Source organism: Aptenodytes patagonicus, chromosome Z (assembly GCF_965638725.1).
Source record: "Aptenodytes patagonicus chromosome Z, bAptPat1.pri.cur, whole genome shotgun sequence".
Classification (NCBI taxonomy): Eukaryota; Metazoa; Chordata; class Aves; order Sphenisciformes; family Spheniscidae; genus Aptenodytes; species Aptenodytes patagonicus.
Genome location: NC_134982.1, coordinates 51,151,919 through 51,178,571, shown reverse-complemented (window position 1 = coordinate 51,178,571; position 26,653 = coordinate 51,151,919). Strand labels below are relative to the sequence as shown.

General features: G+C 35.5%; 1 protein-coding gene across 2 annotated transcripts in view; it reads left to right on the top strand.

Moving 5' to 3' along the window:
- Positions 1–26,653, top strand: part of AUH (AU RNA binding methylglutaconyl-CoA hydratase) — a 119,367-nt gene that overhangs the window by 54,327 nt on the left and 38,387 nt on the right. For both annotated transcript variants that reach the window (XM_076363199.1, XM_076363198.1), the window contains 2 exons: positions 3,577–3,669; positions 4,597–4,653. In XM_076363199.1, coding sequence (XP_076219314.1) covers positions 3,577–3,669; positions 4,597–4,653 — 150 coding nt within the window. The remainder of the gene's footprint in view (positions 1–3,576; positions 3,670–4,596; positions 4,654–26,653) is intronic.

The following is a 26,653-nucleotide window of genomic DNA, read 5'->3' as shown; positions in this document are numbered from 1 at the left end:
CCATTAATTTCTTAGTTCTTCCATTTACCTGCTGGTCACTCCACCTGTATCGTGTCTTGAATGGCCAATAAACATCCTTTTATACAGGTTGTATCACCTTCTGTCCTAACAGATTATTCCTCAAATAACTTAATACATAAAAATTATTTTGATCTGCTTGTTCATGTTTGTCTCCTCTTCAGCTAGTCCAACCTCTGTTTCTACTCCTGTGATCTCAAATACAGAAATGCGTTTTTGTCTTAAAACTCTGCTGCTGACTTAGGACTAACATAGTGAAATAGGCCCTTCTTTTTTGTTACTGTACTTAGAAACTTCCTTTTCTGTAATATCATTAAGCGTTGATGTTATATGGGGACATGAGTCGGCTTTTCTTGGGACAGTTGTTTTACATGCAGAATGGAAGTGTATATACAAAGTATGCAGCATGTTTTACAATACAATAGATGTGTGAAGTAATCCTTCATGAATTCATTGTATGAACTGGCTTATTATTTAGTGTCCTTCATATTCCACACTGATATACTACAGTGCAATTCTCTAAATGCTACTTATTACTTAATCTTTTTTTAACTATGTCTAACAACATTAATCTGTGTATACCCACGGTCTACTCTTGTCTGTGTTGTACACTCTAATTTAGTTTAATTGTTTTGTTTCTTTTATATATATGTCTAATGCAGCTATGTACTATGCAGCTTATGATTGCATGTTGATAAACCCGTATCACATCTAGAATCTAGCACTAATAATTAGTAGTACAACAATTGCCTGAAATTCATATCTATTATTTACAGCATGACAAAAATGTGGAATGTTAGAGAATTAAACCACTGGGCTTCTTGGCAAAGCTTTACATAGGTTTTTTCTGTCACTCATAGCAAATGAGTTTTGCCATGTGGGATCATTGTGGAGGCTGACCTGTCTGTTTATGTAATTTATTGTTCTTAAAAATTGAGTGCATACAACTTAGTTAAGTCTACAGGGCATGATTTGTCAAACATCATCTCTGTTTTTGTTTTGAGCTGAACAGTTTTGGCAGTTCTGTATTAAAATTATGCAGATAAACATGAACAAGTGCCTCTTGTGCTACACAACATGAATATTCCAAGAAGCTTTACCCTTGGTAATAAGTTCTAGTGACTTAGAAACTCAGTTTAAAATCCAGAGCAATTGCTAATTTATTTCTGTATTGCTTTTTCTGATGCTTCACAAGAACGTGTTAAAAGGATTAATTTCTTCAATTCTTTTCATAGGTATACACAGGGCTATTGTAAAGAATTTGTATTTTGCCTTTCATTCTTTGTCAACTTCCACATCAGGTGATCCTTTAAAATTAATGTCCTTGGGAAGTGATGATTCTAACATATGGTATCAAACTGCTTCTTCTCCCTTTGAATTATGAATTTTAGTATTTCTTAATGGGAATGCTGGCTGTAATTCTTGAAACCAAGCTGTTTTATAACACTCTTTCTGTAAATTTCATTTCTGTGTGTAATGGTCTACTTGAATTGTACCATAGCTAAATCTGGAAGTTACTTACCACAGGAAAAGTAGTCTGTCTTGGAGTACTGCAGAAGTTGTGTAAATAGTGCTCCAGATACTGTTTGCTAGTCTCTGAGAAATGGAACATACATGCAGGCATTAACTGCTGGAAACTACAGTTAATAATGAACGTGCCTTTGTGCTCAGGCAGATTATTTTTCATTTACCTATGGCAAAGGCAGATTCCTTTAAGAGAAATGCTAGCTGTATCAGCCTTGAACTTGGATTGCAAGACTGTTTGGCAAATCAGTTACGGTGATGGGGTTATGAGTTTCGGTCAGCAAGCTGGCCCTGCTGGAAATGAGAGTTGCCTTCTCTTCTTGCCTTCCCATATAACTAAGAAAAAGTAGATAAAGAACAGATTTTACTCCTATTCCTCTCTCTCCTATGCCTTCTGTGGTAGATGGCAAATATAATGGATACCTTGGGCTCTTCTAAGTGACTGCAAGTGCTTGATGTTGCAGACAGTAACAGTAGTCTCTTTTGACATTGGAATTGATTCAGATAATCACTTTTAATCATGATCTAAACCAGCAACCAAGGGACTTTGATTTAAAGCATCTGTTATGATCTTGAAAAGCATTGGTAAATTTTTGTTCTTTTCTTAAAGACAATTGGATTTTCATTAGTTGTTAATCATAAAAGGATGTCAATTTGCAGCTAAAAATAGCCTTTCATTTAATTTGATACTTTGTTTTGTTACTCAGTGAGAGACTACCTGTTTGTATACAGATTTATTCATGCTGATATACATTAACATTTAATTGGTTTGTTTTTTTTTTTTTTAAATAAAGTTATCTGGATTGTATCTGTCAGAAAGGAAAAAGGTAAGCTAGGTAGCGCAACTTCTAAATTTAAAACTAACTAGTTCACTAAAGAGAGGAAGTATTATTTGTAATTAATACATTAAATTAATCATTTTTGGTCACATTTACCCTTCTAGATTTTAAAAGGAGAGAACATTCTCTCACACCTCATTTTCATTTATATTTTGGCAGCAGGCTTTTTTATTTTTCAATTTCCAACTAAGACTGAATGAACTGGTCATTGAATTCAAGTAGCTGAAACATTAAAACAAAGAAAGTATTTTTTTAACATCTGCAGAAAAAACTATTGCTGTCAAGAGTTGGTTTAACATTTCAACAAACCGTACACTGAAGTGTTCAGCTAATGAATTGCTTTTGACTATCTTTGAAACTTTAGTCGCAAAAATGACTACTCAAATATTGTTCGAGTATAGTTTAGAATTATTGATAGCTTGTGGTAAATGGTATGTTAAATGTAATTAAAGCTGTAATATATAAGTTAATTTCTCAAGTAAAAATACATTTCTCATCAAACTTCTTCAAGTTTGTGGTAAAGAGGGGAGAAGAGAACTTAAACTTGTTGGAGGTGAAGAGCAATACTGTAAGCTGAATGTTTAAATGACTTCCCTGTGTCAGAACACTGATGATGCATTAAATACAAACTATGCCATGGTCACACAGGCCTCTGGAGCCCTGCTACCTGTCATGTGTACTGGCAGCATGTGCATCTGTTTATCAGACTGAAAACTTTCCCACATTCCATTAAGCTGTTAGCTGCTGCTTTACAGGAGAAAGGGGGCAATAGCGGTGGCCACACCACGTCTGGGGATATTAAGACACAGAGAGCTCCAGCTATGCTAGCATCACAAATTATTATGATAAGACATCTGTATTTCAACTGGGACTGTGTATGTGCCTTTTTTAAGTATTCCTGGTTTTTTGTTTGCCTGGCTCTGCTATGTATGTTTTTGGAGTTTACTATTCAGATTTTTGTCAAAAGTGAGCAGAAGCTAGGTAAAAAGGCTTGCAAACCTATTCAACCACAGATTGATTAGAGGGAGGATCAATTTTTTTGCCGAAGTGTTGCTGAGCAATCAGTTTTTAGACCCACTTTGTTTTATGAAACTTTTTTCCCATAGTATGACTCTACTTTGAACAAAACATAATGAAATGGCGTTTCAGAGATTTTCTTTGTGATTCCAGTGTTAATTGGTACTTTCTTTTTCAGCTAATCTGCCTGTACCTACTATTGCTGCAATAGATGGAACTGCATTAGGTGGTGGGCTAGAGCTTGCATTAGCCTGTGATATAAGAGTGGCAGGTAGGTCTGAATCCTGTTTATAGAACATAGGATTATTAGTGTTGCAGGTGGCTTGACTAAGCCTTGTTTTGGCAACAATCTTACAAAACTTATTTTGTATTTGATGTTGTTTGTAGCCAATTATTTTAAAGGGACTTAGCAGAAACCTAAGTACTTGCTAATGTTTAATTTCAAACAATTTACCACTGATAGCTGGATTGCTTTTGTTACATGTTTTATTTTATTCTTATGATCTTCATTTTATCATTATTGCCAGAAAGGTTATGTAGGTTTTTTTGATATTTTATTTAGTAATTAAAGTATTCTCCTTTTCTGTATTTGAAGTGTTCTAGATGAAGATTTAATTTTATCTAAACAGGTTGCAGGGAAAAAGCAAAAGTTGTTAGTGAGAGTAGCGATGAAGCTGTTATAAAAAAAAAAAAAAGTGACAACAGCACTTGAAAAGAGGAACCTTGACCTATCCAGCTGTCAGAACTGTAAAGCCATTTGTTGGAAAGTAAATGGAAACTTGGTCCTGAACAGTTGCCGGTAACTTTGGGTATATAAAGCTGTTTGACCTTTAGAGAATTCATAATAATCAGATACAGAATTCTACCTCATTTTAAGATGTTAAATAATAAGTCTTTTTCTTTTAGTATTTTACATTTTGTAAATAAGTCTCTGTTACTCACTGTAATTGCTTACTTGCTATGTGAAAATTAATAAGGTACAGAACTTGCCTTGATGGGAGTAGTTGGATCTTTTACTAACGGCAGATCAGTTGAATCTATTTAAAGATTTTCATTAACAAATGCTTTTTAAGCGATTTATTGTTCTTTATGAAGGAAATGTAATAAATTAACAATCTTGTACATCATTATTACATATTTTGCAAAGGTTTTTTTCCTATAAATTATAGTAAGAACTTATTTGCATTCTGTTTTTTAGCCTCTTCAGCTAAAATGGGCCTAGTTGAAACAAAGTTGGCAATCATTCCAGGTGCAGGTATGAATGTTTTGCTTATGTTACCATGGATAACTGAATAACACATGCTCTTGATACTTGATTTTGAATTGTTGTTTATTAATTTCTGCTTATTTTTATATTTCTATTAAAGGTATTGGCATGTTTTAAAGCTTATTGAATGTATTACTTACCAAAAATTAATTAAAAAGCGTATTACTCATTTTTAGGGAGTGGCACTTGTGTATTAAGTTTTTAATCAAAGTCTTCATTAGCTAAGACAGTATTGAGTGATTTTTGTAAATGACATTTGATGTCTTTATCTGAAGGCTGAATAGTTTTGCTAAGGATCAGACTAGGAAAAAAGAGAGGGAGTTAACTATCAGTGTACAAAAATGGTAATTTAAATAATGATCCACTTTTACATAACGTCTGGTACTTTAGGATTCAAATTCTGTTTTCATGCTGCTTGTAAATTGGTTGAAAAGAGTTTAAAAACTGTAAGTATAGCTGTGAATAGATCTTTTTCTTACCAATATTTTTTGAGAATTTGGGGGTCAAAAACCTCTTTTCTATTTGGAAGGCCAGTTGACTGGCTTTTCCTGGATTCAAGGTGAATGAAAGTTATATAATGAATAAAGTTCGAGGAGGTCTTTGTGTTAAGAAACCTTTTTTTTTTTATTTTATGCATAAATCATTGTCACTTGAATTAAGATTATCTGCCTTTCTGCGGAAAGGGCAATAACTTGAAAACAAGTGCATCCCTGTAACCCCCATCTAGCTTTGGCCTGCATTTCTGGAAGTTCTGGGAAACTTTATACCCTTTCTTTGTCCCTATTTTCTTTCTAATGGGTGGAACCTATTCTGAAAGCACTGTATCCAATTTTAATGGATACCATTGCAGCTCATGTAGAGAGGACAATAAAAACTACCATAATGCGAGCACTGGTATGAACTTTGTGTAAGAAACTGTTCCATCCTATCACTAATCTAGACAATTATTGTACAATTTCAAATGCTCTATTATTATGGTTATTGTTGAGTTGTGATTTCAGTCAATACTTTCTCCCCGTCTCTTTTTCTCTGTGGTCGGAGCTACATTTTACATAAGGAAAACTGAGTTATGATGACCAATCTCCTTTTAGCAGCAGATAAAAATAATAATGTAGACGATTTTAAGGATATATTTTCTTCCAGTGGTGGTGTCATGAAATAATGTGCCTTGATAATAACTCCTAGTGAAGAAAAAGACAGAAAATGATGATGTTTATCTTTGTTGGCAATGTTTTCCCCTTTGTCCTCCCACTCCACCCTCTCCTAAGGAACTCTGCAGGACAGTATTGGAGACATACTCTCCAGTTCAAGAAATTCAGGTCAAGTTCTCCATATGTTCTCAGTATTCAACTTACTTAGGTTGTCTCATATTTCCTTGTCTTCAGTTAATTATAGATGTTTCAAACTTCTAATGCTTTCACCTTAAAATGTTAGGTGACTGACTCATTATGAATTTGATTCAGAATGTTTTATTGCTGTTCAAAGACTGAAGTTTGAAAAATCTTTTTTTTTTAATCCTAAAATAATGAATTTGGCATATGTCTTCTGTCACATTTTCAAGGAGCTGATTTCACCATGTTACAATGCCTTTTAAACTTAAAACATTTTGGTGTATGTTCAGTGATGAATTTTTCCCCTATTCCTGTCAGCCTTTCTGAGGACTATTTTTGTGAGTGTATTCAAGCTTATCGCAACTTTTTTCTGATCAGCCTGTACTTGCACCAATCCTGTTGAGCAGTGACAACGTTTCAGCTTTTTTTGGCTCCTGTCATCCAAATAGTAACTGATCATGCTTTGTGTCATCAGAAAGTGAAGAATGAGTGAAGGAATTTTGCATATGTCATTTAGGTAGAGAAGCCAGATGTGCCCACTTGAACCATAAGCTTCACGGATTAATGGAATATTTTCTTATAGTGCTTGCTTCAGGCTGCTCTGAGCCAAAGCAGGACTGGGCAGTGGAGTTGAAAAGAGAGCTGTAGCCCTTAAGAGGCCTCAATAGGTTTCTGCTGCCATCTAGTACATCTGAAACATGCTGACATAATGTGTTGCTTCTTCGAAGTAGGTCCCTACAGCATGGCAATCTACTACTGTTTTTATTCTGCTCCATCAGCTGCCATGAGTATGTGATAGATGTAAAGATTTTAACTTGGGTGATAATTAACGTGGGTGTTTGAGACTGTATGAAAAATTTATTTTCTGTTTGCTTCTTTTAAAACCCCGGGAAGTTACACTCAAAAACCTATGTTAGAAGAATGTTACTAGCATTAGATAGTATTAAAATATAGATTAAGGGCAGATTAGCTATGACATTTTGGACCTTGTTGTATGTTACATTTTATTCCATCCTATTTTGAAATGTGGTCATCAAAAGACCCAGTCACCTGCTGTCTAGTGACCAATCAGTTTTAACATAGATTTCCCAGGTGCAAGAAATTTTACTTTTGAATATGCACAGAAGTACTGCAGCCTTCTAAAGGCTAAGGCTGAGCAGCAGTTACTTGAATCCTGGCTAATGTACCAAAATGAATTGTTCCTTCTAAGTCTGCTGAGGGTCTCAACCAAGTAGGCATTTGTAGGGCATGCCTTATCTGTGGTAGCAGGTTGGGTCTCCTCAGAAAATTCATCCATGGCAGATAGCAGAGCAAGACCAAGAGGGGTGACAGCAGTGCCTTCTTTTGCACAATAGCTTTGTGCACACACCAGCTGCTCAGGTTGTGAGGGAGAAGGATCGATTCTTCTGCCCTTGGAAATTTAAATCCAGTTCTCTCCACTATGAAAAAAGCCTTAGCTGCCAGAGCGTGAGCTAGGGAAAGTAGACGATCTTTCCAGTTTTCCTCTTCAGTACATCCCACTGCCTACTAGGAAAGTCAAGATTCGGAGAACTAGAGGAAATGTGTAACAGAGAGAAAATGGCTTAGTAACTTGGTGCTGGGGAAGTTACTTGAGAATGAATATGGATGACTTTTGTTTTCTAAAGAACGTCTGCCAATCACTATTCATTGCACAAGTGGTTTTATGCCACCGTAACAGGTATGTATATCAGACGATTTATCTGTTCATCCCCTTTTTTCCTCACTTTTCTTCCCTATGAACTTGGGGTCTGTTGGCCAGTTGTAGTCTAATTTGACTACATGGCAGTGGTTGCAAAAAAAGACAGTCCCTAGAATTTTATTAAAAATAGGTGGCCAGATGAAGGGAAAATTTTATTGTCCTCAGACAAAAAGTTTCAGCATGAACTAACCTATTCTTGGGCATGAAAGAATGGGCACAGGAGGGAAGCGTTGTGGATGTCCTAGCTGTGGAAAATGTTTCAGTCAGAATTCTCCTCTCACTGGACAGCAATGAGTTCGTATCAGGCAAGATTTCATGGGAAACCAGACTTTATTAGCTCTGCAGTTTAAGGACATGCTTGTTATCAGCCAGAGTGGCTTTTCTCAAAGCTGTTCATTGCTGAAAGGAGTTGATTTTTTTGGATCTCTTAGTCAAAAAGCTGTTTAAACAACTTATTTTCTGTGTAACACTGTAGTCTGTACAGAACTCAGCATAATGTAGGAAGAGTCTTTTTTACACAAAAATCGCATTTCTTCTCTTTGTTGTTATTTCCCAAACTGAAGTAAAAAGAAAGCAAACCTCTTTCATTAATTGAATGTAGTTTCTCTCAACTTGCAAAGGAAGTGTTTCACAGTGAGAAGTTTCTCCTTAGCTGAAAATTGTCTTTTGGAGCATTTGTATCTGAAGTCCTTTGTTTTTCTGCTTTGTAACTTTTTAAAGCTATCTCCCTCCACGATTTATTTCTGTTGTTTATCTCTAGACTTTCACAACGGATGTCATATCGGGCCTGCAATTGATAGATGATGCCTTGCTGGCAGATCTGCTTTTATTTGTTAGTATCTTATTTGTATACCACTGAGTAATAGATCTGTTATGAGAAGATAAAAATGCTTATAAACAACATACATAAACTTTCTTACTTTGTTAATAGAATAAGATATGATTCGTTGTACAAGGGAAAAATATTCTGTGATAATAAGAAGTAGGAAAGACAGATATCTATATAAAAAATAATTTGGGTTTTCTTTATGCAGTTTTTTTCCATGAAAGTTTCATGTGTAAAGCTGAGGTACTGGTATGCATCAACAATTACGTTTCCACAAAAAAGACAAAATAAAATAATGGAACTTCATTGAAATTAATATTCTTGTGTCAGCAGATCATTTGACCAGGCTAGATTAAAACTGTAGCTACTGGCCTGCATACTTACAGCTGTCACTCCTTTTTTTTGTTTTGTTTATGAAGACATTTTAATTAGCAAGTCTTCATTCAACTCATCAAAATGAATTTTGCCTTTGTTCTTCCCTGCTCCTCCCCAAACCCCCACTACTTCATTACAGAACTGTCTTCCACTGTTTAAAGGTAAAATAAAAACCCAGCAGATGATCCCTGGGATCATGCTTTCCTTGACAGCATTCAGTTTAAAAGCATATTTTACCAAGAAGGCTTTAAAACAAACAAACAAACAAACAAATAAAAAGACACAACTGTTAAATCTTTAAAAAAGTCTTTGTAAATAAGCTGTATCTTCTTTCTGCATCTTAAAGTTACTTTGAACCTTTTTTTCCAAAGGTGAAACTGAAGCTTCATTACATAGCAGGCTGGACTGGTTTTTGTCTTTAAAATATATAGCAAGGGAGAGATTTAATGGCAGCATTTCTGTGTTCTGCTCTTTCCACTTCGGTAACAGTGTTGTTTTGACTGTTTTTCTAAACTTTAAAATGTGTTTGGGGAAGTTACGGTACTTGTAGATTATACGATTATAAAAGATGACAGAGGAACATACTGAAAAATTAGTTTTCTTTGCGTAGGAAGAAAATGAGTGTAAGAATGAAAACTGGATTTAGGTAATCATTGTGTATTTTCCTTACTCTTAAAGTATTCATTATTCGCTTTTAAAAACAACATGAAGGTCTCTGTTACAGGATTTATTTTAAAGCTGAAAAAAAATTCTATTTTGGATGAGAAGGATGTCAAGGGAATTTCCAGATGTGAAAAACTCATACAGAATGTGATCTTGCTAACAGCAGTAGTTGTACAATTCAGCCAAGTGTAAAGGTTAAATAAAATGTCAAACATTTCCAGTTAAAATCTGGTGCACCTTACAATATATGGTTAGCATATTCTTTAGAGTTCTGTACTTCAGTTTCAACAATAATAGGAATAATTGCATTTGACAAATACTGAAAAAATTGAAGTGTCACCATTTCTGGAAGTGTCTGAAGTAGGACTTAAAGGCTTCTGCACATTTAGTTTCGTTTTTGTGCGTGTAGGTGCTACATGATAGTACATCATTACAGATATATTTAGAAAGAAAAAACTACTTATTTTGTGTAACTTCATACATCTTACCTGAGTAATCCTATACCTCTCCATCCCATCTTTATTCCTGCCCTCACTAGCCTACTCTTGTCTTCTCCTTTACTTTTTCCATGAAGTCTCCCTAGTTCTTACATATACAGTTTTTTCTCATTACATAAGGGCACCAACTGAGGCCTCTTAACTTTTTAAAGTTCAGCTCTTAGTCCTGTGACAACTGACTGACTTTGGGAAAAAAAACTCAAAGTGAAATAGTTAGCTTTAAGTTTGTTTCTTTTTTTTTTTTCCCCAGTTAGTCCATAAACTCTCTTGTGACTTCTCTTACTTCTTCTGTTTCCTTATCCCAGTCTTGTGTCAGATTTTTAATATTTTAAAGTTCCCAAATTAAATACTGGTAGAACACAGTTTTAAATAAGCTCCTGAATCAACATCTTCAGTGTTTCATAAATATTGTTCTTAAAAATTTATTTATTGTGGAACAACCAAGAAGATGCACTTTCTTCTTCTTCTTCTTCTTCTTCTTCTTCTTCTTCTTCCCTTACAATTAAGAAAAACTTCTAAATTTATTTTTTTTTACTGAGGTCTAACAGTGACTGCTGAGCATTTACAATCCTATTATGATTTGATACAGTAAAACCCCAAATTAGTTACTTTAAGAACATTTATCTACTTTTTCTTAAGTCATCTGAAGTCTAGATAGCTTTATTTGCATTTTAATATTTTGTAATGTTTATTTTATGCGTCGTGTTAAATAAATGGCCTCAAGTAAAAAATTGCTAATAGTGTAGAAAACAGATGTTTGAACATCCACTCTTTTCTCAAAGTAATTAAACACAATATATAGAATGTTACTAGAGGGAGGTAAATTGGTTCTGCTTCTGTAAGTTAGCGAGAATTGTGGTTCATATGTTTTCCTTAAATAAAAATAAGCTGATTTTCATCAAAAGACTCATTTTTCTCTCTGGCTTTATGATCAGTTGTAATGGTGGCAAAACTTCAGAATGTCATGCAATACTAACACTGCAAAAGCTCCATACATAAAACTAATGTTTTGCAAATTTTATTTACAGTCTCTCAATATAAATGGAATACTTTACAAGTAGTGGCAACTTACAGCAGAAGAGAAGATGATAGGAGATGTCATCAGAACTATCCCCTATATCTACATGAAGCATACAGTATTTACCTTTGCAGAGTGATCCACAGAACAATCTGTGCTTTTCCCTTTGCATGCTAGCCATAGAACACTTTCCAAAACAATACTAAAAACACAACTAGCACTTCCTACAGAAAAAGGAGGTGTCCAAGGCTATCATTGGTGTCCCAACTGACTGCAATTGTATAGAATGTTATTTGAAATGTCAAGTTCTGTGTAAGAAATTGACCACTTCTGACATTCTAGTTGTTTCTGCTAGCAGAGATTGCAGAACATTTCTTCCTGACCTAAATTTGGACGTGTCTTGTTTACAAATCAGAACTAACAATCAGACGTTTGAGAAATTTCAGTATCATAAGGAGCAGCACTGCATCCCCAACATACTGTGTCTGGTTAAAGTTAGTCCTTTGATGCTGCAGAGGAAGGAGGAAATAAAACAAGGACAAAAGAAAGCCCCAGAAGCCAAGTTGAGCATTAGAGGAAGTGTAAGAGGAGAGAAAGGGAATTTTCCTGGGTCTTGAAAAGCAAAGCATGGAACATCTGAGATTAGCATACTATACCTATGGAGAAATCAAACCTTAGCAACAAACAATGATTGAATGTTCTTTAAACCTTTGTCATGTCTTAGGGGTATAAAAACATTGTTCTTTATATCAAGATTGAATTTTGGAGTACTGTTTTTATTAAAATTCATTCTTATAACCTGAGCAATGTTACCAGTTGTTTTCCTCATTCTCATAAGTATTTAAGTACATTTGCTTTCATCAGTTTGAAAATTGTTTTGTGAGATTGGCAGATTGCTTATTTTTGAATGACAGCCAGAAAAATGAAAAAAGTAACAAACGGTTTGGTTTCTTCCATCCTCCTTAAATCATGTAGATTTAAGCCCTGTTCAGGTATTGTTTCAGTGAGTGTGGGTTGTACTATCACATTTCTATCTTTTTCCAGACCATTTCTGTGCCATTGGTAACTAAGGAGTGAAGCTTTGAAAAGAAAGCAAACCCAAACTTTGGTTTTGCAATTTGATTTTTTCACCATATATAGGATAGTATGACACTGAATAGAAACTACAGTTTAGGCAGACTGTAATATGAATGGAATTCACAGTAGGTTTCCTAGCATAGGTGCAATCTAGGATATATTCACTTGGGGTACTCAAGTGAAAAGGACGTCGAGAGAATAAAGTAAATGGTGAAAAGAATGATCTAAAATGCTGCAAGGTAAAGAACCCTTTATTTTTCCAAAGCCAGTTAAAATTTTAAATTATCTGTATACACACTTTCAACTAATCAGGTAAATGAGTTTTGTATTCACTCATAAAGATCCATCAGAGTTCATGAATGCCTTTGATGAAATGATTTTCCCCTTTCAGAAAGTTTGGAATTAATTTTAAAAGTTGTACAAAGCCTAATGTACTTTGTATGAGACCACCCTTTTTTGCTTTGTAAAAGACCACCCTTTTCATCCCATCCTGAAACCAGCACCTGGTGTCTGTCTCAAGCTCTCTTGTCTACTCAAAATCATAATAAAAACTTCCAATTGCACGCTTTGGTATAAAGTTTTTGTATTATTTTCTTTCAACTTCTCATTTTTAAGCTTATGTGAAAACAAAAGGAAGACTAAGTAATAATAACCAATGTTTCTGGGGGAAGGTGGGGCATGAAGAAAATAAAAATTTGCTGGACATGGAAATTGCATAAAATTTTCTTTTCAAAATCGGCTTACTGAAGTTTTTTTTTTTAAATTAAAAAAATTGCAATTTGGAAATAAGTATTAGACAAATTAAACTCAGTATCTACTGACTTGTCTTACCTCTTCTGGTGGACTAGGAGCTAAAACAAAAATCCTGAGCTTCAAAGTTCTAGGCTCAGCTTCTTCCATAGTCAGCATCTCTGAATTTTAAGGTTCTCTACCTTCTTGTCTGATTACCTTTCCACATTCCTCTATTGAGGAGACTTACTGCTACTTTGATTCATTGTCAGAGATTCAGTATTGTCTTGACAGTGTCCTTTCTTCTTGTAGCTTCACTTACTCTCTCTATTTGGCAAACTAATACAACTTTTTCTCTACTCTTCCTATCTCTATGGTAACACAAGTGGTAAGGAGAACAAACTCCTTAGGGAGTGTTAGGAAAGGCAGAGAAAATAGGCAGGTGAAAGTAAGACTCTAGTACAGAAAATTATTAACCTTAAAGAATCAGTGATAAATTAAGATGAAAATGCATGAGCCAGTCAATCTGGGTTGGGAATTTATTTTCTAATTTCTTGAGGTGGTGAGGGAAAAATCAAATATTATCTTTTAGTGACAGAATCAAGCAGAAATGTATCATTACCAACTATCAGTATGTGTGTATGAAAAACATACCAGGGCAGTGGAAGACAGCAAAATAAAAGGAGTGAAGAAGATTATGCATACCATATAGGCAATTTTAGAAGTCTTAATTGCTGTTCATCACTCCTGTCTCTCTGCATTGACAGCCCAGGAAACATAAACTCCTTATTTTAGTTCTTGGTCTGTCCCTAAATAAGATGTGTAAAAGGATGATGAAAATATTCCTTGTAGTGTTAAGAAGCTTGTTAATCTGCATAGTGATAGACACAATTTAATACAAGATGATGAAGATGAGACATTGGACGCTAATGTATGTAGCTGATCATATTATGTATCACTTGGTAGTTTTCAGCAGTTCTTTAGAAGTGATGACCAAATGTGTTTTTCAGTTGCAGAAGCTGAGATAAAAAGCATGTGTAGAAGACCTGCATGATTCTCACAAGTGAGAAAAGCAACATTCATATGTAGGAATCAAACAGCTCATAAGCCACTCGTTAAGTCGTTTTAAGTGACTCAGCTTCTGTGGCATATCCCCCCTCCCTGCCCCCAGCCTTTATTTTTTTTTTTAAGTCTACAGTTTGACAGAACCTGGCTATGATACTGCCAGTCTGTACGTATATTTGGGGTGGAGTCTGCAAGAAACCTTAGATCTGTACAAAGAGATTGTGCAAAGAAGCAGAGACAGAAGGTGGAAGAGAGAAAGGGGAGAAAAGATGTGCACATTGATCAGGAGGTTACTGGCAGAGAAACAAGACAGGTTGGAGGTATAAACCTGAGGACTTAAGAAGTTTTTAATAAATGAGGAGAAAGAAATAACATGCTAAAAATTCCCTATTGATTCTCTTAAAGAAATGGTTTATTAAGAAGAAAATAATCAGTATGGGTTTTAGAAGCATATCCATGTGTCTAGTTTTTTGTTCTGTTTTTTCCCAGATACTCCCACAGCATTTTTAAAATTTAAATGATGGGTATGTCCTTTCAAAACTTAGTTACAAATCTTTATGTTGTTATTTGGTCAAAACTTGCATTGACATCAGCGTTTGCCACAGTAAAGACTACAAAAACTATGATCATCCTTTAGGATTTATTTCAGTAGTAGTGAATCCAGAGGGAATCTGGAGGAAAAAAGAAAACCCAAAATTTTGAGGAGATTAAATAAGCAGTATGATTCTGTCTTTTAACTTCTAGACCTTTCGTGTAAGTCATTGCACAAGTGACCTTTACTGCGCATAGCACATAGAGAAGAGTTGCAGTTTAGTCATTGGCATGTGTTAGTAAGGACTTGTGTAAGCAGGGATTGCTGGGTGAAATTAATGCATTGCATTACTTATGTCATGTTCAAGTCTGGAATGTTGTGGGATTTTTAGCAGTGCAAGAATAGTTTTCTCATAGCGTTTCAATTTACCTTCTGCACTTCACTTGGTTAGTGAATGGAAAGTAATTTACAGGAAGCAACAGGCTTTGGAAAGATGAAGAGAAGAAGATGAAATATCTTCTACTGTGTATTGTTATTAAGATTCCCCTCTTCAATATGTCTCCATCTCAATATAGATGTTACTGGGGGTGAAGAATTGGGAGTGGGGCTCTGGAATACCAGCTGGAGTGTATAAATGGGGGCTAGTATAGACGCAACAATGCTTGGTAAGTTCCTAAAAATTATGTCGACAGCTGTTAAGCTCATCCATACTCAGTGTATTTTTTGAAGAGAAGCCAAGGAATTTTTAATCAAGGAAGATTACTGAGCAGATTACTGTGTGCTGAATATTTAAAAATAGACTTACTTTTATTAGTAAAAACTCTTTGTTTAAGCCTGAAGTGTTATATTTTTCACTGAAAATGCAAAAGCTGCTTTGATTTAAAACAGTATTAAATTATTATGAATGAGATGGAAAGAGGTAATGAGACGGAAAGAAGATAATATTTATTCTGTTTAATCAGAATGTTCTATAGGAATGTCAGTGTGAGTAATACAAGTGCATTTTAACTTTAAACTTTAATGGATCTCAGACTGTGGCATTTTGGGGGGAGAGAGGATTTTCAGTGACCTGTTAGATTGGAAAATGTCTGATTTAAAGAAAATTCTCTGTGGAATGTTTTTGTGTGAAGTTATTTTGGTAATCTGCTCTCTTAGGACCAATTGCTAGTCTTTTCCCACCCTAATGAAACTAGGTCACTAGTTTTTGGCACTCATCCAAGTTGTGAGATTTATTTGGTGTTCAAGCACACTGTCTAGAAATAGTGATGCAATGTCAGCAAGGCCACTTTTCATTTCATGAACATAATTTCCAGTGCCCTGGAATTAATTTATTCACTGACCTGTTAATAACTGCAATCTGTCACGGGCTTACAGAGGCAGAGGAAGTGTCTGGAAATAGTCATGGTCACCCTACCAGGTGATTAGTTACAGGATTTCTGTTCAATGTAACGTTTTTTGGTTTTGATCATATAGAAGAGTCTGACTGTTAATGAAAACAAACCAGCAACTTAATGAAAAGGAAAATACTTGTAATTAGTAAATATTGGAGAGAGAGAACTGATTTGAAGTGGTTGTTTTACACCACATTATACTGCGATATATCTGAGAAACATTCTGGTTACCTTTGAAAAAGCATAGGAATTCAGCATGTGTAGATGATATATAATTGTTTGAAAAAGCACGTGATAGTGTTACTGTTGTTAAATAAAAGGAAAACTAGTAATTCAAATTTTTGGTCTTCCAGGTTTATTCTCATTGCTCCCCCCAATGTTTTTGTTAAAATCATGATTGTCTTTTGCCACGGGCACAGCAGGCAGTTGCTCAGGGCAGTAGATTGCTCTGGATAGCAAAATAGCTGTTAGCCCTTTTCTACTTTGCAAGTGCCAGGGCCCTGGAGAGTGAAGCTTGCTGCTGCCATTGGGGGAGAAGAGTTCAGGGGTCAGAAAACAGTTCTTACTGCGCAGTGTCACAGCTGGCTGTTCCTAGCAATGCTGCTGCTATTTTCAACGTTTCTGTTTCTGCTGTAGAGAAGCAGCAAACTTAGCTCTAAAGGGATCCTTTCCCTGTTCTGCATCCTAGCTCTGAGGCTTTTACCTTGCTGAATGTTTCTTCTTCTCCTCATTTACCATTCCCCATGGTACAAGCTGCACACCATCTTGACCCTTAATCCACTGTCTAGAAAAATTAAGTTTTGCCTATAGCAGTAAGCTGACTGATTAAAGTATCAGGCACCATCACTGCATGTAGTAAACCCTACTCTTGGGTATATATGGGAAAAAGCTTTTCTAGACTTGTACAAAACTGATCTTTGGACACAGATTAAACCTTAATAATAATAAAGTTTGTTTGATGGTTTTGGGTTCTTTTGTGGTCTAATTTAATACAGTTCAGGAGCTTTTGAGTTGGGGTACTTCATGTGATATTGGAGATATTAAAATTTCTGATGGAACTTTCAACAGAGCTCGGTGCTGATCTACTATCGCTGCCATTGCAATCTAATTGCCACTTTTTTTGGTCTCAGGTTTCATGATCAGTAGTGTTTTTCTTGACGCTTTAGTTTCAGAAGACAACTTGTGGCCTGGACTTCCATGGCTGAGCAATGGTAGTTGAAAACATGTCCCTTCTTCATAATGGTTTGGGAAGTCAGTGTAAGTGAATGGCTACATTTATTTCTAATCTGATTTTTTGGGAGTCTTGCTTAAATATTTTCCAGTATTTGTGGGTGGAAAAACACTAGAAATCTTTTTAGCGGTAATGTGTAGGTTGAAACTGAGTATTTTTTGAAATTCCAGCTTTATACAGTGTATCTGAACTCTTCAGAGGGGCCAAACAGTATTTTGGGGTGAAGTTGTGATGTCCATAGAAGTATCATCCTACATCTCTTTAGTGCTAGGAGAGGATTTATGAAATTCAATTCTAAGGCTTGCTGTTTTTTTGGTTTAAAATACAATAGGAAAATGCATTTTTGAATTAAAAAAAGACAAAATAGGACAGAAAATAGCAGCTTTCTCATTGACTCTTGCTAAAACCAGTATTTTCTAAGGGAGACTTGTGTATAGGGCAGTAGCTACTACATACTCCTCTGTTCAGTGATATTTATCTTATCAGACTGCTAGGCATATGATTCCCCTGTATGGAACAAGAAAAGGTCTGGCTGCTTTGTATAATATCCAGTCTTTCAGCGTACGGAATGCTAGCAAATTTTGATGACTTGGCCCATTGCATCTTTTGATGTCTCCTTTGTTTTCACATTCTTTCAAGTGACACAGTAAATTAAGCTGTTCTCTGTTCACTACATCTGCTGACTATCCCCCAAAGTCTTTGTAATAAAAAAGAGAATAAAACCAAAGTAAATTCCTGGTGAGTCATTTTCCAATATGTGATAAAACAGAAAACCAAAATCAGGGATGAACAACGTAGAACAATATTCTGATCTAGTGAATTACATAGAAGCAGAAAATACTTGGTTTTTCATGCCGGGCAAACCCAATGAAAATGTTTTGGATACATCTTCCAGTGTTCCAGTGTTTCAGACAGGAGTGTTTTTCTTTAAAACATGCTGTTGAAGTCTTTTTAGCTGTATTCATTTCTAAATTACTAATAAGTAATTATTACTACTAATATTTTATAGTGTTCTTATGCTATTATATTATTAGTACACAGTGTGATCATGATTCAGATAGTTGGGTTTTGGGGTTGTTTTTTTGGTCCCATTTTTATGTTTTTAGCATGAAGTAAAGAAATGTGTTAATGTTTGGTGGCTTTCTAAACTCATAGTTGTTTTGGGACATTGAAACTGACAGGTTTGGAAAATCCCTCAGCTTGAATCACTAGTTCACCTATATTGTAGGAAGCATAAAACAGAGCAGTTTAATCATCTAAACATTCATGTGAATGTTGTTCTTGAAGATTGCAGTGTTCTAGGGGTTCATTGTTTTTTGGCATTACTGTGGCAGTTTTTTTCATTTTGCTGAGCTTAACATCTGCTTTATTGACTCTTCCAGATGAATTTCTATGGCGCTTTTTCCAAAGGTTTGCACTTACCAAGAACATAAGCTAAGTGCAGTTTCCCTCTTCTGTCATTAAGTTACTTTTTCCCCCCTGTTTTTACTAGGGAAAGTTCTTTGGAAAAATCTCTCTCTTGGCTCTCTGTTTTCTTGCAAAGGGTCAGCAGGTGATACTTCTCCCAGCAGAGCTCGAATAAAAGTAGGTCTTGTAGAAAGTAGGTGAACGATAACCAATTAAAAATCTTGAAAGCGTTCATAGCTTTGAACATTTTATGTGTGGAATTTTCACTGTACACTGTAGGACTTTATTTTTATAAGTCTCGCCTCCAAAATCATCAACCCGTTCTCACATGCCTTAATCTCAAATACAGCTAAAACTTCAGTGAATTCACATGTCTGCTGAACAGAAGGAAAAATTAAAACATCTGTCAAGTCACTTCTTCTAGCATATATGAATGAGTGAGGTGCTAGGTGGATATTAGCTGAGTCAGATGAAAATTTTCGTGGTAAATTCATCTTACAGTACAGACTTCCCCACCATTTTTTCTTGTGGTGGAAGGCTCAGTGTAGCAAAAAACATGGGAAAAGTTGTTGTCCTCTTAGGAAAGATCAGTGAAGGGTAGCTACTTTAATTAGAAAGCTGATATTTTCTGTACATTTTCTACCACTCTCTTTCTGGAAGAGTCTTAGGGTGCTACCACACCTGGATTCAAACATAGGCAAGCTTAAACTCCAGCTTCTCTCTGCGTACCCTGTGAACTGGTAGGACAATTCTGAATTCAGACATCCAGGCACTAGGTATTCATCTTAATCATCAAAACAGAGGCACGCAGTAGCACAAGGACACAAGTGTTTCTGAGTTGTCATATCTTGAAGCAGGAGCCAATCTCTCTCTTCAGACTAGAAGGCTGTTATTGCAAGGAGAAGGCAGCATGTGGGGTTCAGTTCCCTAAACATGGTGTCCTGTGCCCTGGAGTGTCTGGCTGGGGCTCTGGTTACTTCTGTGTTCTCGCTCTCAGTGTAGGAGTTGTAGATACACTGTGATGTCCAAAATGCTTTTGATACCTAGATGTAGTAAGTTGAATCCCATGCACAATGTCAGTGTTACGAGGCTTCAAGCACAGAAGGTGTTAAGGGTAATTTTTTGTAAAGTACAGAACATAAGAGCATAGTACAAGTTGCTGTTTTTATGTTATTTCAGATGGATCTGTCTGCTTTTTTGTTTGTTTTTTTTTGTTTGTTTTGAACCAGAACTTTTTTTTTTTTAACTTAGAAGGGACAGGCAATTTACAATTACATGTATGTAATTCGTGCTGGTAACAAACTCATGCAGCTGTAACAACTGTGAACAAATATAGCAAATTATTATGTGGCCATTTGTATAGGCAATACCAAAACTTCACAGACTGTCCTAACAATGTGAAACACCGTAATGTGACTGAAATATACGGAGGTACAACATAGCCCTGTACATAGCCATCACAAATATGACAAAGAAAAATCTGAGAGAAAAAACTGCGCTTCAGAAATAGACTTTAGTAAGTGTAAGTTGTATGGGCTTAGCCAGTAATTTCTATTAAATTTTGATACATAAAAGCTCACACAAAAGATTAGAGCAACTCTTTTATAAGTCATAAGTCATAAAATCAAGATAAATGTTCATATTTTTAGAGTATAAACTTTGCTTTCCAGTTCAGTCTTCATTTTACACAAAATTAAAAAAAAAAAAAAACAACAAAAAAGTTGATATAGAATTGACTGTTGTCAGTGTGGAAGAGAAATGTGATAATTTGAAGACCAAATGCTCTTTGCTATAATAATTCTGCCTGAAAAGTAGCTGGTAGCTATTGATCTTTTATTGAAACTCCTGAAGTTTGACACTAGATTCATGTACTAATTGCCATGAGGTTGACAATGAGCAAGGCAATATATAGCTTGTACATTAAATTTCTTTCAACTGAGGGAATTAATAGACAGTTTTAACCCAGATGTATTGGGCTGTCAGTTCCTATGGGACTGGACCCATAGTAGTGAAAGATTTCTCACTGCTTCTCCAAGAGTTGCTATTAGAGGCAGAAATAGAGTTACTGAATTTTGGTATTTTAGTTGTTCATAAGGATGTTATGCCTAGTAGCTTTATAACTACTGCAGGTGATCAAAAGTCTTCATGCTGAACACTTAGAAGTGACAGCTGTCTTTCTGGATATCATCTCTTCAACAGGGTAGGAGATCACCCAGAGCATAGCACTGTGTCCATAAAAAACTTTACTTTCTTCAATCGTGAAGTGAGAAATAGAGAGGAAGAAAGAAACACTGGGAGTACAAAAATAGTAGTACATGCAGCATAGGAAGCAACTATTGTTGTCCTTGCTTATTGTTCATATGGAAGAAATAAGCCCCTGTGAATTAAGAAGCACTTACTGTATTCTTGGAAGTGTTGAAGGTCAAAATAGTGGAAAAGGCTGATAAGTTGTCTGTTCTGAGCTCATCACACTTTTCCGTTTTAAAATGAGTTAAAACCCAAATAAATTCTTGCCATGTTCTGTAAAAGATGTGTCCTAAATTAGAATATGGCATATAACATATTGTAACTACAGGTTTTCTAAGTCTCTTGAATTCCCTGCAATACATAGGTAGTCTTTAGGAAAGACTGTTTTCTTTTTTTCCTTGTGAGATGACTACTCTTTACTTTGGCCTTTACTATAAGTTTATCATTACCACGCCTTTCTTATTGGAAACCTAAATTTAGTTTGGTACACTTCAGTGTCTGCAAAGACAACATTTTATATGCTCTTCTACTCATAGAGAAGAGATGATTATAGACAATGGAACCAATGATAGTCACAAAAACTCTCTATTGTTTATGAGGAGCGGCTGAGGGAACTGGGGTTGTTTAGCCTGGAGAAGAGGAGGCTGAGGGGAGACCTTATTGCGCTCTGCAACTACCTGAAAGGAGGTTGTAGCGAGGTGGGTGTCGGTCTCTTCTCCCAAGTAAGGGGAGAAGAGAGGATAGGACAAGAGGAAATGGCCTCAAGTTGCGCCAGGGGAGGTTTAGATTGGACATGAGGAAAAATGTCTTTACTGAAAGAGTGGTTAAACATTGGAACAGGCTGCCCAGGGAAGTGGTGGAGTCACCATCCCTGGAGGTATTTAAAAGACGTGTAGATGAGGCGCTTAGGGACATGGTTTAGTGGGCATGGTGGTGTTGGGTTGACGGTTGGACTCGATGATCTTATAGGTCTTTTCCAACCTTAATGATTCTATGATTGCTTTTAAAAAAAAAAAACCACCCCAACACCCCCCCCCCCCAAAAACCCCAAAATATCTTCCCCCAGGAAAATAGGTATTTGTTTAAAAACAAGAAGAAAGAAAGAAAAATCGGTGAAAGCTATGTTTTGCAGTTGAAGAGACATTTCTCTTTCTGGTGGTCAGAATAAAATATTTGTTAGAGTTTTATCTGTTTCAGGTTTGTCAGGTGACATACATTTTAGGAGGTTTGTGTAGATGTCCATTCACTCATCCTGTCATCCAGGAGCCAGCTACTGCATAAGAAAAATCTGGTCTTCAGAATTCCTTGGTCTGGACAAGGTCCTGGACAACATTTTCTAGGTGACCCTTCTTGAGCAGGGATGTTGGACAAGATGATCTCCAGAGGTCCCTTCCAACTTCAATCACTCAGTGATTCCATGATTTTGGCAGTTGGATGAAGTATCAAAAGACAGTGAAAACCATGTTCTTTTTTTTTTTTTTACCTCTCAGAATCAGGGTAAAACGAGCTTGCATGTTGCAAGTACAAGTACTAGCACAACATAAAGAAACATGTTAAATGTGTATGAGAGTCTAAATCTGGTTTGTTTTTTTTCCTTCCCCCCTGCCCCCTGCTTAGAAAAAGGAAGTAGCACTTTCAAAGTAGACCAACAAAATGACAGCTGGTGAAGTGTGATGGATCAATGGAAAAATCATTGACTTTCCTGAAAACACTGTTTGTAGAACAAAATATTATTGCAGTCTCATGCTATTTTTCTAATTTGTTATCTTTTTCATTCTCGTTTCCTGATGTTATAGGACTTCAGATTATCACCTCTGACAAAACCTCTACTTCACAAGTTTCATTTACATGTATGAGTTGTATTTTAGTCTTTTAAAGAAAGGTCTTTTAAACAGGTGGTTTTATGATTTCTACCTTCTTTCTTCTTACTTTGTGTCGTGTGGATAGTAAACTCACTTTCATGTTCTTTTATTGATGGGAATAGGCTTGGTTCAGAACTTTAGTCATACTCCTGCTTAACCAAGCGTAAGGTATGTAAGATAAGTGTGCAGTTACTGGGTTGGTGCCAAAGGGAGTTTGCCTTAGGCAGTCACATCAGGAAGCCAACTTGACTAACAGAAAGGGAAGCAGCATTATCCTTACAACTAAGTGTAGAATAATAATGAAATGATAGTACTGCTATGGTTAAGGTTGAGATGAATTTGCCTGCTCAGTTGCAGATTTTTTCCATGCTCTAAAAGCAAAATGTGTTCTGAGATCATCGTAAAAGTGGCTGTTTCTTATTGAAAATGGGATTATTGTGAACAGTCACATTTAGGGAGCAAGAAATTCGCCAGGTACAGTGATTCTTGGCCCAGAGGGTGGCAGGAAGATATAAAAGGAACGGGGAGACACCTGAGTACCATATCCAGTTCTGATTTGGGGGTGTGTGAGGACATACATTTAAGGATCAAATTGTTCCAGTAGTTAATTTCAAAGTGTATCACCAACTGTAGAGAGACTTAGGTAATGCTAAGAAGCATTCTGTGATTGGTGCTGTATTTCTAGAGTCATAGCTTTTGTATGCGGCTGAGGAACTGTTTATCTGAGTTGAGCATTAGTATACTCTAGCATATCTGACGTCAGTGACTGGGTTGCGTTGGGATGTTTGTTCCAGGTTTTGCTGGGTCACGTTGGGTTGGTTGTTCTAGGTTTTGTTCCTAAATAAGACCGAACACTGAGTAGGAATCCTGCTTTCAGCAGTCTTATGCATATGGCTAGTGTCTCTACAGATGCAAAGAATATATGGAATGATCTTGACTAAAAAGTTATCTTTTAAAAATAATATTGAGAGAATTGCTTTGTTTGGAGATTCAGGAAAAAATTTGGAGGCTTTTTTGGTTTTCTTTGTTTATTCTTCTAGAGGGTGTGTGTTTACCTGTTGCAGAGTTTTCATCATTCTCTGAAACAGCCGTTGACAGAGGTAAGGTTCTGCATTGGCTGAACAATTATAACTGAAGTCCATCCGGAATGCCTAAGTAAACAGATATGAAAAAAACCCCTAATGCAAGTGTCAAATTTTCTTTGCTTAAAGGAATTCTGTTCTCTTATTTACATGCACATAGTCTAATTCTGTCAAGGACAGTGTTACTGTTAGGGATTTACATAAACACATCAATAAGCACTTAGCTTAGGGGAATTGCATTTGCGAAATCGTAGATCATAATTTCTGTGTTTCGTTATGTGGGTTTTTCTCACAGAGAGAAATGAATGCTTATTATTATAATAAGCATTTCTAGTATTCCTATAGCATCTTTACCAGATGACAGGTTTCTGAAAGGGCAAATGTAGATCATATTTTACAGGGAATCTTTCATGCACAGGTCAATAGATTGTAAAGTTTGACACTAACGACATATTTTTAGTAGATTAGATAATGAAATCATCAAGTGCAGACCAAGTGTAGAGTTTGGTTGGCTGACTCTACATGACCAAACATGACTTTTGACTTTACTGAAAGAGAGGTCTGGCAGTTTCCTCTGCCGTATACGTGGTCTTTGCTGTCCCTTTCTTCTGCAGAATAGTGATGCCCACTAAAATTGAAGTCATTTCTGGGGAAAAGTTGAGATGATGTTGATTTTAATTCCTGGTATTTTCCTGATATTTAGAGATTTAAATAGGTGAACAGAGTATCTTTGAAGGATTTCAGCCATGAGAAGTCAGCTTTAGCAAAGTATAGTGACATAGTTATTTTTTGAAATAATTATGGGTTATGAAAAGTGAGTTGTACTGTAAAAGAATTTGAAAATTTGTTTTGCATAAAAGGTATTAACTGATTTATTTTCAATCTTCAGATATGCTTGAAGTATAGTATGAGTAGGGATATTTTTGCCTGTTTTGCAAATATAATATAACTCCAGACTAATCTGCACTACTGCAGAAGTGGGATATTGGGACATAAAATATCTGCAGTGTAGCTCATTGATTTTTGAGTGTCTGATTAAAGTAAATTACATCAATCACTGGGGTGGCAATGTAGAAATATGGCAGTGATGTAATAGTAGTAATCATTTCCATAATGAAAAAGTCAGCTTTAAGAATGTGTGTAGGAGGAAAATGTTTTCCAAGAACTAACTACATTTGAATATCATTTCATCTAAATAGAACACACCTCCATATGACTGATATTTTCATTTTTAGTAATCATTGACATTCGTTTTCAGAAGTTGCTTGTGATTCTGTCTTTTGAACATTGGCCTGCTAAGTTCTATTTCTGTACACAAAAAATCAAAAATAATATGCCTTATTCTGCTTTTCATTATGTCCTATGGTGAGTCAAATATTTTCAGCACTTGTTTGTCAGTTATTTTCATGGTCAGTCTGGCAATTATCTCTGCGTCGTCTTTCACTGTGATTTACTAAGCTCTTTAATGGTGAAAAGAGCTGGTTTGCACATTTCTTTGCCTCCCAATCAAGTGGCTGATTTAATATAATAACTAAATCAAAAAGCAAAACCTTAAAATTTACTACTTTTAAACACAAATCAGAATTAAGCAAGGTACTCATTTCTACAAAATAATTTTCTTAAGGTGTTAGGAAGATTTTTTTTTTAATGACTGATTTATTGTATTAAAGTCTCAGAATACTTTGAAAAAGATTCAAACCTCTCTACTTTAGTAAGTCAATCTCTTACAATGTGTGGTTAAGGAAAATCCAGATTGATTCAATAATGCATCACACTGTCCTCTGTGTATCTTTTGTGGGGAAATCAGATGTTGAATATGAAACTAGGTGGAATCTGGCTTGATAACAGTCAGTAAACTTAATGTACTGTTGTTGCTGCAAAGGCTGTTTCATAATGCTCTGCCATCATACCTGTAGTTTAACAGTATAGAAGCAGAAAGTAACCAATGAAATAGTACATCAGTTTGAAAATCATACACCTTGGGGAAAACACAAAAGCTTGTTAGAAGCCCTCTACTTATTTAATTATTCTAGCTGAAGTTCATGTTTACAATATCAAAAAATAGGTAACAGAAGTGTACTTTTAGTCTTCTACTTTCAGTCTTCTTAGAAAGCGGACATCTTAAGCTACATTGTAATTTGTCAATAGAACTTTGCAGATAAAATAATCAAGGATAAATATCCCAAATAGAAAGTCCATATTGTTTATCTATGCTTGGTATCACTGAAATTTTGATTGCTTAAACTTGCCCTGTGATGGTAGGCAAATATGAATGATTCTGAATAATTAGAGTGGAATTTCACACAACTAAGGACTCTACCATTTACCTGGAACTGAGATTTTAATGAACTATGTAACCTAGGTTAAATTCATAGAAGCTGATACCATAGTTGTTGTTGCGAATATTTTCATGAATCCAACCAAATTTAGACTTATGAGATCTTAGTAAAGAAAACACATAATATTATGGTGAATCTAAATAATTTTAATGGTTTGATATTTATGTCTACTGTAACTTCAACTGTTCCCTAACTTAGGGTCATGCCCTAAGATGCATGGCTTTTTCTACAGACTGTTGCTTACTGTACTTGCTCTTTTGAATTACTTTAAGTAGAGACGATGAACAGTAGTTTAGTGAATGCTTAGTGAAAGCATAGGAGAGATAGAATTACTTGGACTGTATAAAGGTGTTTTGTACAGAAAAGAAATGTAATATATTGTGATTTAGAGATAATATTCACTTTGAAGGACAGATAACTGGAGTATGTTGCAAAATCTTAGATATTTTTCTTTGATATGTAAAAGTTTAAATTTATAATGCCTCTGGATAAAATTAGATCTTGCTACTCCTTTGGACTTGGTATTCTGCAACAGCTCATCTAGTATTCTAAGTGTGAAAAAAGGATGGTGTTGAAGGGATTGGTACTATACCCAA